We start from the raw sequence: 13,484 nt of genomic DNA on the forward strand, positions 1-13,484 counted from the left end.
CTTCAATGGAAAATGTCTCCCCTATGATCTAATTGATCTCACTTACGACTTGTTCTGAGAATTAACATCTATATCAGTAACATCCATACACACTAACATCTCTAGTCAGATGTATGAATGACAGCGCCGTTTCCCTTCATAAGCTTTGTTATGGCTGCTACGTCTGGTATGGGTGCCCTTTAAATGTGGACCTCCCAGCTTCCTGAAATTCATCTCTTACTGCAGCTCCTGCCTGACCTTGGTAGAAAATCCATAGATGCATTATGTTTAAAATAAACGTGATTGATTCAAAGAAGAGAGAGAGAAAGAAAAAAAAAAAAGAAAAAATCTGACAATTGTGGAGCGTATTTTACTGAAGTGCGGAGTGAAGCCTCTAAACTGTATTGATCCTGAGTGTAAAACCTGCCATATCTGATTACTGGATGAGCGTCTCTGACCAGGGTGATAATGGTCTGCAGCGTTGGATGTGTCAGGTGTCTCCATAAGAAAGGGAAATTATTGTGTTTTTATCTGTCTCTAAAAATGGCTATTTCCAGGAATCCTGAACCTAAGTGGCATTAGAGACAAGCAATGTAATCTTACAGTACTGGGTGTAAAGTGTTAGAAATATTTTACATTTACTGAAGACACAACTACACTTAGGGCCCTATTACACAGTGCAGTTATGGGTTATCTGTCCTAGCCCACCACTTATCAGTTGATCAGGCCATTACAATCTACCTAAAGGGAATCTATCACTAGGTTTATCCCGCCTTAAATAAGGGCAATATAATCTATTGATATAAATGATCAACAGATCAGTGTATTACTTACATCATTCTGTTCAGCTGTTCTCCTAATATGCAGGAGAATAGGATTCTTGCCACACCCCTCCCCCCGCCCTCCAGCTGCTGATTGACAGTTGCTGACTATACACAGCATTGATAGATAACTGACAATCAGCAGCTGGTGGGTGGAGTTTTCTGCTTCTCATGAATTTGCAGGACTACTATTGGCCATTGGATGTGTAATAGGTGATATGTGGTCGATGGCTTATGGTAGGAAAGGGCCTTACGATCAATCTGGTGATCACTTGTACGTCCAAGTTGCATGACTGCTCATGCCTTGTGAAAGCTCTGTAAATGAGTGCCAATTAGAGATGAGCAAACCTCAAGTACACTTAGGCTTATCTGAACCTGAACCCTCTGCCTTTGATTGGATGCAGCCCTAAGAAGTTCTGGAAACATGGATATGGCCATAGGCCATGTTTTCCAGGACTCTCTAGGGCTGCATCCAACTTCTTCAGCCATCGGTATTCAAATGCAGAGCATTCAGGTTCAGATTACCCAAGCGTGCTCGAGGTTTGCTCATCTCTAGTGCCAATCACAGAGATGAAAGCCAATTAATATTGCACATATCAGTCCTACACAATGTTATTTGATACTTACGAAGCTGTAGTCCCCATTAAGAGGTATCTTAAATTCTGAAGAATTTGAAGAGTTTTCTGGAGTCTTGTTATCTGAGGCACCCAACTGGTTCTCGTTCTTTTCAAAGTACTCAAGGAAGGAGGGCTTGGCAACTTGTTCATCAGGCTGGTTACTTTCTGCAAAGTCGAATGGTAAAGATTAGATCTGGTTCTCAGTTCTGTATATCGTACTATATATATTTTTTGCAAGGACACACAGATGTTGGATGGTGTAAGCATTCTGAAGCATTATCAAATAAACTGGAAACAAGATAATAATGAGAAATAGGAGAACTTAAAGATTGGGTTTGTCTGAACCGCAATTCTCAACATTTGGTTACCATTGGCTGAAGAAGTAGGACTCTCTAAGGGCTGCATCTAACTTCTTCAGCCACCGGTAATCAAATGCAGAGCATTCAGGTTTGGACGAACGTGCTTGAAGTTCGCTTATCCCGAAAAAATTCTAACAAAAAAATTCTAACTATACATGTTGCCTCCCTGTGGCATGTTATCATACAATTTAAATCTCTCTGACTCAAGCATCTCAATGCCATATTGTCTCTACAAGACATACCATCAGCTTATTACGGGAGTACACAGGTTCACAGTAAATATTAGATCTCACAGATTAGACTGCACAGTACCGCTCTATATTGTCCTTTATACTGCTGCTGATTGTTAGGGTGTCTATAAAGACATAAAAATGCAGAATTCCTTCTGTGTGTGTGCAGTGTATAGGACCCATTATAGGGGCATGGCTCCATCCACTTGCTCAGGGACAACTTTAAAACAGAGGTGAAGCCTACATAGAAGAAAACTTGTGAAATGTGCCATATGTAAGTTACATAATGGCCAGAAATAGTGCTCCTCCTCATGTACACACACTTGGCAATTCATCCTGAAAAGTTGCTTAAAAAACTGATATGTTTTAAGAGCTTTGAAAGAATTTAAATAAAAAAATTTTTTTATAAATATTTATATTCCAAAATTTATTTTCACCGGCCACAATAAACGTCCTGTGTCTTATGTGTTATTCAGCCTGTTCCACTACTAGAAAATTAGACAGTTTTTGAATCCAAAGAACCGTACACGAATGCTGCGCATTTCCTACAAGCCTGAGAATTAGATGTTTCCCTGCGAGTTGGTGAGACATGTTTGTTTTGATATGACCTTGACTTAACGGTGAAGGTTATGACTGACAGGTCCCTATTGAGAGATACGGTAAAAGCTTTCCTTCCTATGGGAGTATATTCTTTCAGACTCAAGTATTGGTGAAACTGCTAGGAACAGATTAAAGACTGCAGTGGGATACAGTTACGTTACATCGACTGCAACAACCTCAAAAGTCTAAGCAGAAGGACAAACTTCAAAAATATAACTAATCAATACAATGTCAAAGATATAATGGACGGGCAGGGAACTGGTCACAAACTTTCCTTATGGTATATTACTGACACACACAAAGATTTATTGTAGAGAGTTTTGATTTCCTAAGAGAGGGAGATCATGACAAGAACATATACATATTAAGGCTATGTTCACACAACATATATTTAAGTACGGCCTGTCATCCGGACGTTACTCAGTATTCAGTAAAAAGCGGCCGCAGAAAACTCTGTCAGTGCACACTATGGAGCGAGCGGCTCCGGCTGCTCCCTCCATAGTGTGCTGTGAGGAGTTCTGATGCGGGCGCACACGGATGTGCCCCCATGAGAACTCTGCGGCCCAAAAGATCATCCGTAACGTCTGGATGACCTTTTCAGAGACCGGTATGAACATGGCCTAAAGCGGTTATCAAGTTCTGCAAAACATGGTTTTGAGCAGTGAGGCCGAACTGTTCAGGTTTGGCAACGTTTTTCGAACTTGGGCTGTATCCATGTTTTCCAGGACTCCCTAGGGCTGCATCCAACTTCTGCAGCCACAGGGGGTCAAATGGAGAGCGTTCGGGTTCGGAGAATGTTGCCAAACGCGAACGGTTCAGCCTTTTTGCTCAACACTAGTTTGGAATAAACATAGGGCTGAATAGATCAGGTGTAGCATTTTAGTGAGTACAGTATGTCTGTCTACTCAATAGTTGTATACATTTTATCTGCAGACAAAAGCATGGTACACAATGGACCCTTTAGTGAATAGTCATCCAAACCCACTGTTTTCGGCTGACTGTCTAAAGTGTATGGTGGCCTTCTGACTCCCCCACAGATGATGTCAGGGAAGAGAAGGATCGGGCATTCCCTCCACAAACGACCAAAGTTCATGTGTATGGAAAGATCAAGAGAGATAGCTGTTGATTTGGCCAACATAACATTTGGCGAAGATTACAACATAACAGATCCCCCGGTGTCCTTCTAAGGGGCCTATTCCACGGAGCGACAATCGGCCGATTCGGCCGATTATTTCTCCGTGGAATAGAGACAAGGATCAGCCGATGATCGTGTCATCGGATGATTGTTTATTTAGGTTCAAACCTAAAATCATTGGTCGCCCCCTGCGCATCGAGGTGCGTGGCGGGCGACCGATGATTTAAAAACATCATACATTACCTGTCCAGGCTGCAGGTCTTCTCCTTCTGACAGACTGCTCAGCCAATCACTGGCCGGGGCTGCCGCGGCCAGTGATTGGCTGAGCGGTCTGTCAGCTCAGACAGGTCGCTCTGAAGCTGCTGCTGCGCGCGGGATCGGGAGAAGGAGCGCAGAAGACCTGCAGCCTGGTTAGGTAAAGTATGAAACAAGGGCTGCAAGGACATCGGTAACGATGTCCCTGCAACCCTCGCTATAGACTGTTGGGCTGTGGAATAGGCCCAGTAAACGAGCGCCGATCTAACAGATTGGCGCTCGTTTACATTGTTGATCAGGCCCTGGTCGGCCCGTGGAATAGGACCCTTAGTCATCTTCAGGTCTTGGCTGAACAATCCCACCTCCACTTTCTAAACAGGCTTGTCTTGGGTATGACAGCCCACTCAGCCAATCACTAACCGTGGCACTATCCGTGGCTCTGTCAGTCAGTGATTGGCTCCCCCCGGGACAAGTCTGTCTTGGAAATAGAGGCAGGATCATTCAGCCAAGACCTGAAGATGACATAGGAGGACACCAGGGGAGTGTAGAAAATTAAGAATAGGCTCTTTGTCATGTTCTTCCCAAGGGCAGCAACATATTGAATGGGGCAGAAAACCCCTTTAAACTTTGGTGTCCTGCAAATAGCAAGAAGCAACCCAAACATAGTGACACACAGATTAAGTTTGGTATATACAACCATATTGCTATACACACATGACATGGTATGCTTTGGAATACCATTTTGATGGAATGAATATATATTTATACTAAAAAAAATAAGCCCCCATAACTTAATGTAAACATCTGCGGGGAGATTTATCAAACTGGTGTAAAGTGAAACTGGCTCAGTTGCCCCTAGCAACCAATCAGATTCCACCTTTCATTCCTCACAGATTCTTTGGAAAATGAAAGGTGGAATCTGATTGGTTGCTAGGGGCAACTGAGCCAGTTTCACTTTACACCATGTTTGATAAATCCCCACCATGGTGACCAAATAGCACTTCCACATAGCTGCCTAAATAACAATGTCCAGTCAATAAACTAATTAATGTAGATGGGTCAGGAGGGATTGGAAATACAAGCCATGAGTGTCAAGACCATGAGATCTAGAGCACTCCCTCCACAGATCGTGTACCCCTATGGGCAGCCATGGAGATCAGTAGGAGTTCCGGGAGCTTACACAAGACACGACTTGCAGCTTTCCCAGTCTTACAAGTTTCCATAATTCCCACTGGTTTAAGTGGAGAGACGGCGATACATTCGCTGTCATCTCTTCATTAAAATATCAGCATGGGGCTCGTCATAAAAGTCTATTATGAGAAAAGCCTTTTAACTATATTGTGCAACTTTAACTTCAATAGACGCTTTGTAATGGCAGCTGTATAGTTTCAATAGTGTGTGGACACTGCTGGCGCAGGTTCCTGGCTGCCTGCCTTATCTGTCCCTTAAGGCAAGCTGGCAGAACCTTACACAAACATTCACTTTATAGCTCTTTTGGACCATTTAAAGGAAAAATAGAACCCTTTTGTCAACAGAATTTCTTCGGCAGTACAATGGGGGGAGCTGTTGGTAATATAATTTGCAACCTCTATATGTTCCTACAAATCTCTCAACGCTTTGTGGCTGGCGAAATACTACAGAGTGTCATTTAGCTGATAAAAGGCACATAAAAGGGAATGTGTCACCTACATTTTTTTTTAATACTAAAACTTGTTCTTTTATTGTAATCCGTTTCTATTTTCTGACTTTAATTTTTTTTATTTTAATATTTGTATATTGTTATGGGGGCTGCCGTACTGACTGGGCTGTTTTTAACAGCATTAAGTGACATGTTTTACAGCAAGACTCAGGGACATAGACGACAATACACTTACTCTGTCCCCCTGAGAACGTGAAACATGACATACATAAAAAATTTTTTTAAAATAGTAGCAAATATATACTGAATGCTTGCATTATGTATACGGTTCATTTTATTTAAAATTTTGTCTCTCCTATGACCTGTTTAGTGGTCTATTGTGCTGTTCATGCTTCTGCATCCCACTCTGAGCCGGTGGGCAGGGCCTTTTTTATCAGTTAGTTTACTCATCTGCAGCTGCTAGCCAATCAGCATTCATCTTCTCTGAGTCAACTGACATCACTTCCTGTATTTGGTCTCTTTTTTGCTCTTGCTAAAGACTTATTGGTCCTAGTGACAGAGCCTGGACTGCAGTTTTCCGGTAAGTGAGACATCTAGTAGCTGAATGTATAGCATCATATTTTATATAGAAAACTGCCAAAAGAAATAAAGTCAACGGCAAAAATGTAGTGTATCACCTTCCCTGCTGATTTAACATTATTGGTACAGACAGTGCCCATTTAAGCTTACGTTTCATGGTACCAGACTCCACCTCCTCATCCTCATCCTCATTTATTAACATGGTGCCAAGCTGTGTTTCCAAGTGTTCATTTTCCACCATTGTGCCATCAGCTCCTTCGCTCATGGTGCTGAACTCCTGCATTGTGTTCATGTCTTTATTTTGGGCCTGAACCATTGTGCCACAATCCACATCATCCTCGTCCTTAAAAAAAAGAGAGGAAAATAATACAAGGATAACTTTAGAAACAGTCTAGGTCATCTAGTGATATAGGACATGGCCGATTACCGGCCGTTCCAGCCGATAATCGTTTAGTTAATCAGAGTAACTGGTAAAATATAAGTAAAATTCCTTAAAAAATACAGACCGCATTCTCTTCCTCGTCTGGTTCTACTTCTCGCTGCTGTAATTCACTCCGTTTGATCTTTGCCTCCATTGCTTCATTTATTAGGTGTTTCAAGATGGATGCTCCTTTGGTTGTTTTGACAAATGGGTGCTGGGTAAGATAAAAAAAAAATAGCATATCACTAAATGTAGAATCCAATAAAATTATTATAAAGATCTAAAGAAGTAAAACTGGTAATAAATAATTAAAGAATGTCATCACAATACACATTTAAAGGAAAAAAAATACAGTGTGGGCGGGGGGTAATAAAGAATGTATACTTACCCATCCCCGTGCCCCCCTGCATCCATTTGCTCTTCCTTCTGCAACACCACAACCCAGCTGGTGGATTGTCTGCTTAGCCAGACAGTGACTGGGGCAGGGCACTGCTGCAGTCACGATTGGCTGAGTGGGCAATCCATCAGCCAGGTCAGGTTGTGACGTACCAGGAAGCCAGAGGGAAAAAAAACATTTGGCAGGGGTATGGGAGCCTGTTCACTGGGCGCTGCAGGGGCATGGGGATTGGTAAGTATACATTCTTTATTATGTTCCCCCCTGCCTTTTTGTTTTTGCTGGGGTTCTCCTTTAATACACATAAAGGTCTCCTTACAATTTGTGAATCATTGATGTCTTTATAGTAAATGTCCACTCCAATACCATTTTCATGGTTAATTTGTTGACCTTTATAGTATAATTTTAGTTTTTCTGCGACACAACCCCTATAGGTATAAGAGTAAAAATTCTGGCTTTCTTATGCCACCACTAGGGGGAGCTTACGCGTTTACTACATACTATTTGTAGCTACATTGAACTCTATTACAGCAAGTGTGTTTAAATTCTCCTTTTTACATCCTAAGCAGAACGGATACACCGAGTCACGTTTTACTCCCTCTGCGGATGCACAACGCTGGTGACACGGATGTGACCACATTACGGGCACATCCATCTGATCATTAATAATAGAAGGCATTACTGATGCCACACAACACTTGGTTCTATTTATTTTACATTTAATAAGTGTTACATTTGGCAGAGGCCAAATCTTAAGTCCGTAAATAATTCAGTGAAAAATTTACAGTACATACAATTCCCACCACAACATGTCCTAGTTTCCTGTAGTCACGTCTTCCCTCGCAGAGTGTCTGCCCACTTTATTTCCTCAGAATGTAAAAAAAAAAAAAGCAGAGAGGAATCCTCACGTTATGGAGGGAAATCCTTGTTCTGAGAGTTCCCAAGGACTGAATTGTCACATTTAAGATGCACAGGCAATTAAAAGGAACGGCAATTTTAGCAGGTGTCTCGAGTATCGGAGGCTGACTAAAAAGTACTGCTAAAGAAACACACATTATAAGGCCGAGAAGGCATCCATTTTTTTCTTCACACTTTTATTGCTAATAAATTTTGGCTGCTACTCGAGTGCTCGAGTACACTATGACATGGTGTCCACTGGCCTGCAATAAAAACCTGGTAAATATAGTGAACCCATACTGGCTTTTTGCACAACATTTAAAGATATGCTTTACAGCAAGTCTCATGGGCCATAGGAAAAAATAGTCTGGAGAAGACCCTATTTACGTATATGGGGCATGCTTTGTGTAGAGGTGATTATGCAGAAAGGGGGTGAAGGAGAGCTGTGGGCATCACATATTGTGATTGGCCTGATCTTGTCCTATTTATTACTGGCGTCATCTTTTACTGTAATCCTGTCAGTCATAATAAGGAGGACACTGCTGAAAACATTTCTCTAAAGAACAGTGAAAGTCTGCGTCATCAGCTGCTCAGCCGCAATTGGCTGAGCACAGTTATGCTCAGCCAATCGCAGCTGAGCAGCTGATGACGCGGCAGAGGGGGGGCCAGCATCAGGGACGGCTGCAGCGATTCGGCCGACCTCCCGAAGATTACGCCGTTGACAGAAGATTGGGGTCGGGGACGACGCGCGTCAGGTATGTATGGTACACTACACTTCCGGGTCCACGTGCGGGGGTGGGGGAACACGGGGAAGGGGGCGATTCACATACATAACATACATTACAAAGTTGTATAACTTTGTAATTTGTGTTATTTTGTGAATAATTTCTTAGCGCCGCACTACCCCTTTAAGTAAAGGCAGTGTACAATAGGATTCATAAGGAGATATTACTCTTATTTCAATCTATCACTCCAGTGCTAAGATATAAGCTTTAGAAATTGTATGTGAATTAGGAATAAGGCCCACAGAGCATTCCCCTGACCTGCCAAACCCAGCAATATCCAGCCTGTCAATCTAAAGCAGGGATGGGAAACCTTTGCCCCCTCCCCCCCAGCTGTTGCAAAACTACAATTCCCATCAGGCCTGGACAGCCAAAGCTTTAGCAGTCAATAAGGTTATACCTGTAACAGTTCTGTCGCGCTCGCTCTCTGCTCCGGATTCTTCACTAGACACTGGTTGATAAAATCTATGAACTGTTTCGACCAAAGTTCTGGCTTTCGTAGCGTTGGTGGTGGGTTTGATGGAATCATGAAAATGGCCTAAGGAATTTAATAAATATGATTGTCAATTTATCTTGCATTTAGATAGAAATCCCACTGGTACATACTCTGTATAATCCTTCTTTTGACAAGGAAAAAGTCTTTAGGACTAATCATTACTTTATGAGTACATTGTTGCCAACATTCGAAAAAAAATTTCCAGGGACAATTTAGGGTGTGGTTTATTGTGGGTGTGTCTTGATGGGGTGTGGCCTATCGTCAGTGTGGCTTGTCACCAGTGTTTTTTTCCCCAAAAAAATTTCCAGTGAGAAATTTCAAGTCAGAACAACACAAAAAGAGCATTACACACCCCAGTATCAGGTCCCCAGTATATTATACACCCCACTCAGCAGTACACAAGCTGTGGCCCAGAGATAGCACTCATCACCCCCTTCATCCTCCTGCCCCTCCATCTTCATACTATTACCCCTTCATCATACTGCTCCTCCATCATCATGCTACCCCTTCATCCTCCTCCTCCCTCATCATACTACTAGCCCCTTCATCCTCCTGCTCCTCCATCATAATACTACTAGCCCCTTTATTCTCCTGCTCTTCCATCATCATACTACTACCACTTCATCATCATACCACTACCCTCTTCATCTGTAATTAAACCAAAAAAAGCTATACTTAACTCACCTGTATGGTTCCTCTAATCCCCCAGCTACTTCTCTCCCTGCTCTGCATGAGAGAAGTCACCTGCGCCAGGCCCAGCAGGGAGTGGGGCTTCTCACGACGGGGGACATGGTTTTGCTAGGGTTGTCTCCTCAAAACCGGGACTGTTGGCAACTATGTATGTATTTAGATACTAATTTTGCTGGAACGTTCCTTCAAATTCACAGTGGCATTGTGGGATCAGGAGAGTGGTTGTATGTTTTTATAAGCCCTGCCTGAGTAAATTTGCATATAAAGAACAGTCTTCCGACAACCAGTTTAAGTGGAAACATTTTTTTGTTATTAGTAAAAGAACCTAATAAAAAATAAAAACAATGGGGGAGATTTATCTAACTGGTGTAAAGTAGAATCGTCTTAGTTGCCCCTAGCAACCAATCAGATTCCACTTTACATTCCTCACAGACTCTCTGGAAAATAAAAGGTGGAATCTGATTGGTTGCTAGGGGCAACTAAGACAATTCTACTTTACACCATGTTTGATAAATCTCCCCCACTGTTTCTAGAAAGGTTAGACACCTTACGTAATCCTAACAAGATCCTTAGGGTCACCTAGTGGAGGAGGCAACTGGCTGGATTATTGGAACCAAGAGCCGACTTAGCTACTTAGTTCGACATACGACTGGCTTTTGTTGTTATAGGTTAGCTTATAGTATTGCTAAGTAAATTACAAGTCCATAATAAGAGTACAATACCGTGAAGATCCGCTGTCGATAGTACCAGAGACCTCCCATCGTTTCTTCTACTTCCTATATGGACTATCTAAACAAGGGAGTGTCATCAAGACTTGTTTTTGTCTCTACATAATATTAAAAGGCACCTTACAAGCAAGATGTTCCTGCTCGCTGCAAATATGCTTTTATATCTCTTTATGTATCTTGATTGTGGTATTACCTGATTCATATCTTGAAACCCAATTTTTTGTGCGAAATAAAATATTGTTAAAAAAAAAAAAAAGTGTCATTCCCGTGCCTGTTTGGACCTCTGTGCGGGGTATAGCCATGATTTAATATTTGAATTCTATGTTTCAATTGAACAAGTGTGAACACAGCTCAATTCCTGGTAACTGAATCATCACCAACCCCATCGCCTTCCTGCGGAGTTCCCTCTTGGTCCAATCTGGGTCCCTAACCTCATATATAGTGTTTGTTTGTCCAGCAGTCTTTGCTAGCTATTAGTCTTACCTGAGCGTGCTAAGTGTACCCTGTATCTTTATCTCTGTATTTCCATATCTGTTATCTGATCTCAGCTCTGGTACCTCTGACTACTTTTTGGATGTTTAACCCCCTATTACACAGGGCGACTGGAGGAGCAAACGAGCGCTTGTTTGCTCCTCGTTCCCCGCTCGCTACCACCGCTTGTAATAGCAGGGAGAGTGCGTGCAGGGGGAAGCCGCGGGAGCTGTGGGGGGGGGGGCTGCCTGGGTGATCGCTAGATCGCCCGGGCAGCCCATAGAGGATAGTGGCGGTCTGCTGCCGCCGCTCCTATTAGGCGGAGCGACGGCAGCAGACCGCTGCTATGTAAGTCGTTTGTCTTTCAAAATGTTGAAAGACGAACAAGTCTGCAACAATCAGCCGACATCGTTTATGTCGGCTGATCATTGCCCTCTATTAGACGGGACGATTATCGTCTGCAACGGCCAATAATTGTTCCATGTAATAGGGCTTTAACTTTGTACCATGTTGTCTGTTAGGTTTGACCCCGGCCCGTACAACCATCCCTTGGTGTTCTTTTTGTCTTGTCTCCGTTTCGTGTTTTACACCTTAGGCGCAAGTTAGGGGATGTCACCCAGTTGCCTGTGGCTGTCTTGTAGCAAGTAGGTAGAGACAGCTGGGTGGGGCAATCCAAGGCTCATTGTCCGTGTCCTCCTCTCACCCTTCTTGGTCATCCTATGGCAGGCTAGCAGACACAAAGCCCTGACAGGATCCATCAATAATGCTGAAAATGTTAGTTTTCAGGACATGCGGCACCTTTTTATAACTATCCATTCTATATGTTTGTGGTTACAGCTTCTACATGGGCTACATATACCAAAGCACAAAAAAAAAAATCTAAGGTAGCTTGTCAATAAGCCGTCACTAATAATACAGCACAAACTGGTGCTGAAAGTTTTACACCTTCACACCAGGACTAATATTCATTGTATTTCAGGGTTCAAAATCTAAAATTGTCCCTATATCACCTATAATACTGGCCCTAAAAGCAATGTAACATACAATTCTGGATGTGTGAAGTCTAAAGCATCAATGCATTTCCTTCCTCAGCTTCTATCTAATATTCCAACCTGATTTAATTTTACATCTGAGCAAATTCCAATCAATAAAGTTTCCTGGGCAAAGACCTACAATAAGAAGGGAGTACAACGAGGACCTATAAGTGGATCCATTACCTAAAGATCAATGACTGTCAGTAACATAATGGGGCTGATCTTACTATGATCGGACAATATAGCAAGTTTACGTTTGTCCGCATCACCGCTGCTTCCCTCTGACCCCTGAATTAACCCCTTCACTGGTGCCAGCACCAGTAGGTTTGCAGTCACGCCTGGGGAGTTGTGTGTGGAGGGAGAGTTAACAGATTAACCCCTTCTTTACTGATACAGAACACTTTACCTACCTTATTGTTGAGTTGCGAAACAAACTGTCTGAGTTTCAATTATTTATAATGGGAAAATTTGCTTTAATATGAATTAAAAGCACATTCCTGGAACCGATTATGCTTGTAATCCAAAGTTTCACTGTACAAATAATATAAGAGGATCCATGTTCCTTATTCAGGCCGTTCTCACTGAGGATATGTTAGGTGTTTTCACAAGGAGAAAAAAAATCTGCATGTAAAAAAGGGCCCGACATTAAAGGGTGCTTTTTCGGCAGATTTATGCTGCCTGAATCATGGGCAGCATCTATTCCTGACAGGCTCCCTCTTCACAGACAAATACGTTTGTCTCCCTCCCCCAGTTTCGAGCCGCTGCCCTCCGCTGAAGACACAAAACCCTGGGTGAGCCTTCCTCTCCATCATCCTCTTTCCTTCAAGACAACTGATGTAAACAGGTCCCTGGGAGGCTTTATCTGCAACACTGTGTTTGTAATGCTGGGGGGGTTAATCTGAGGTCAAGTTGCTAAAAAACTCAATGTGATAAATTCTCCTGGCAACACAAAGTTGCAGATAGGGACCTGTTCACACCAGCCAACTTGGAGGGGAGGGGGAGGAGGGGTTTGAGAGTGAACAGCTCAGATACAGCATTCTATGTCTCCAGCAGAAAGCAGCACACCCAAAACTAAGGGAATGAGACAGACAAGGCAATGACATGCATGGAATGAACTGCCAGTCTCCAAGAGGGGGGGGGGGGGGGAAACCCAACACATAATCCACCCAATGGGACAACCACCTTAACCTTAATGGACTTGGCATAGCTACATTGGCATACTGTTCTGCTTTTATGTCAACATATACTCCAATAAGTTGTCCAAAGTGTGTCATAAAAGTCACCAGTAATAATTTATAAAAATGATCTGGCCACAGGCCAGGCCCTGGGAAGGGGATCCTCAGGAACTCTGCTCTGC

The 13,484-nt window shown here is 42.8% G+C and overlaps 1 protein-coding gene across 3 annotated transcripts in view; it reads right to left on the reverse strand.

The window, feature by feature from the left end:
• Positions 1-13,484, reverse strand: part of LOC138771698 (serine/threonine-protein kinase 4-like) — a 44,100-nt gene that overhangs the window by 2,088 nt on the left and 28,528 nt on the right. For all 3 annotated transcript variants that reach the window (XM_069951608.1, XM_069951606.1, XM_069951607.1), the window contains 4 exons: positions 9,109-9,246; positions 6,721-6,849; positions 6,365-6,557; positions 1,428-1,582 (listed from right to left, as the gene is read on the reverse strand). In XM_069951608.1, coding sequence (XP_069807709.1) covers positions 1,428-1,582; positions 6,365-6,557; positions 6,721-6,849; positions 9,109-9,246 — 615 coding nt within the window. The remainder of the gene's footprint in view (positions 1-1,427; positions 1,583-6,364; positions 6,558-6,720; positions 6,850-9,108; positions 9,247-13,484) is intronic.

The sequence above is a fragment of the Dendropsophus ebraccatus genome, chromosome 14 (assembly GCF_027789765.1).
Source record: "Dendropsophus ebraccatus isolate aDenEbr1 chromosome 14, aDenEbr1.pat, whole genome shotgun sequence".
NCBI lineage: Eukaryota > Metazoa > Chordata > Amphibia > Anura > Hylidae > Dendropsophus > Dendropsophus ebraccatus.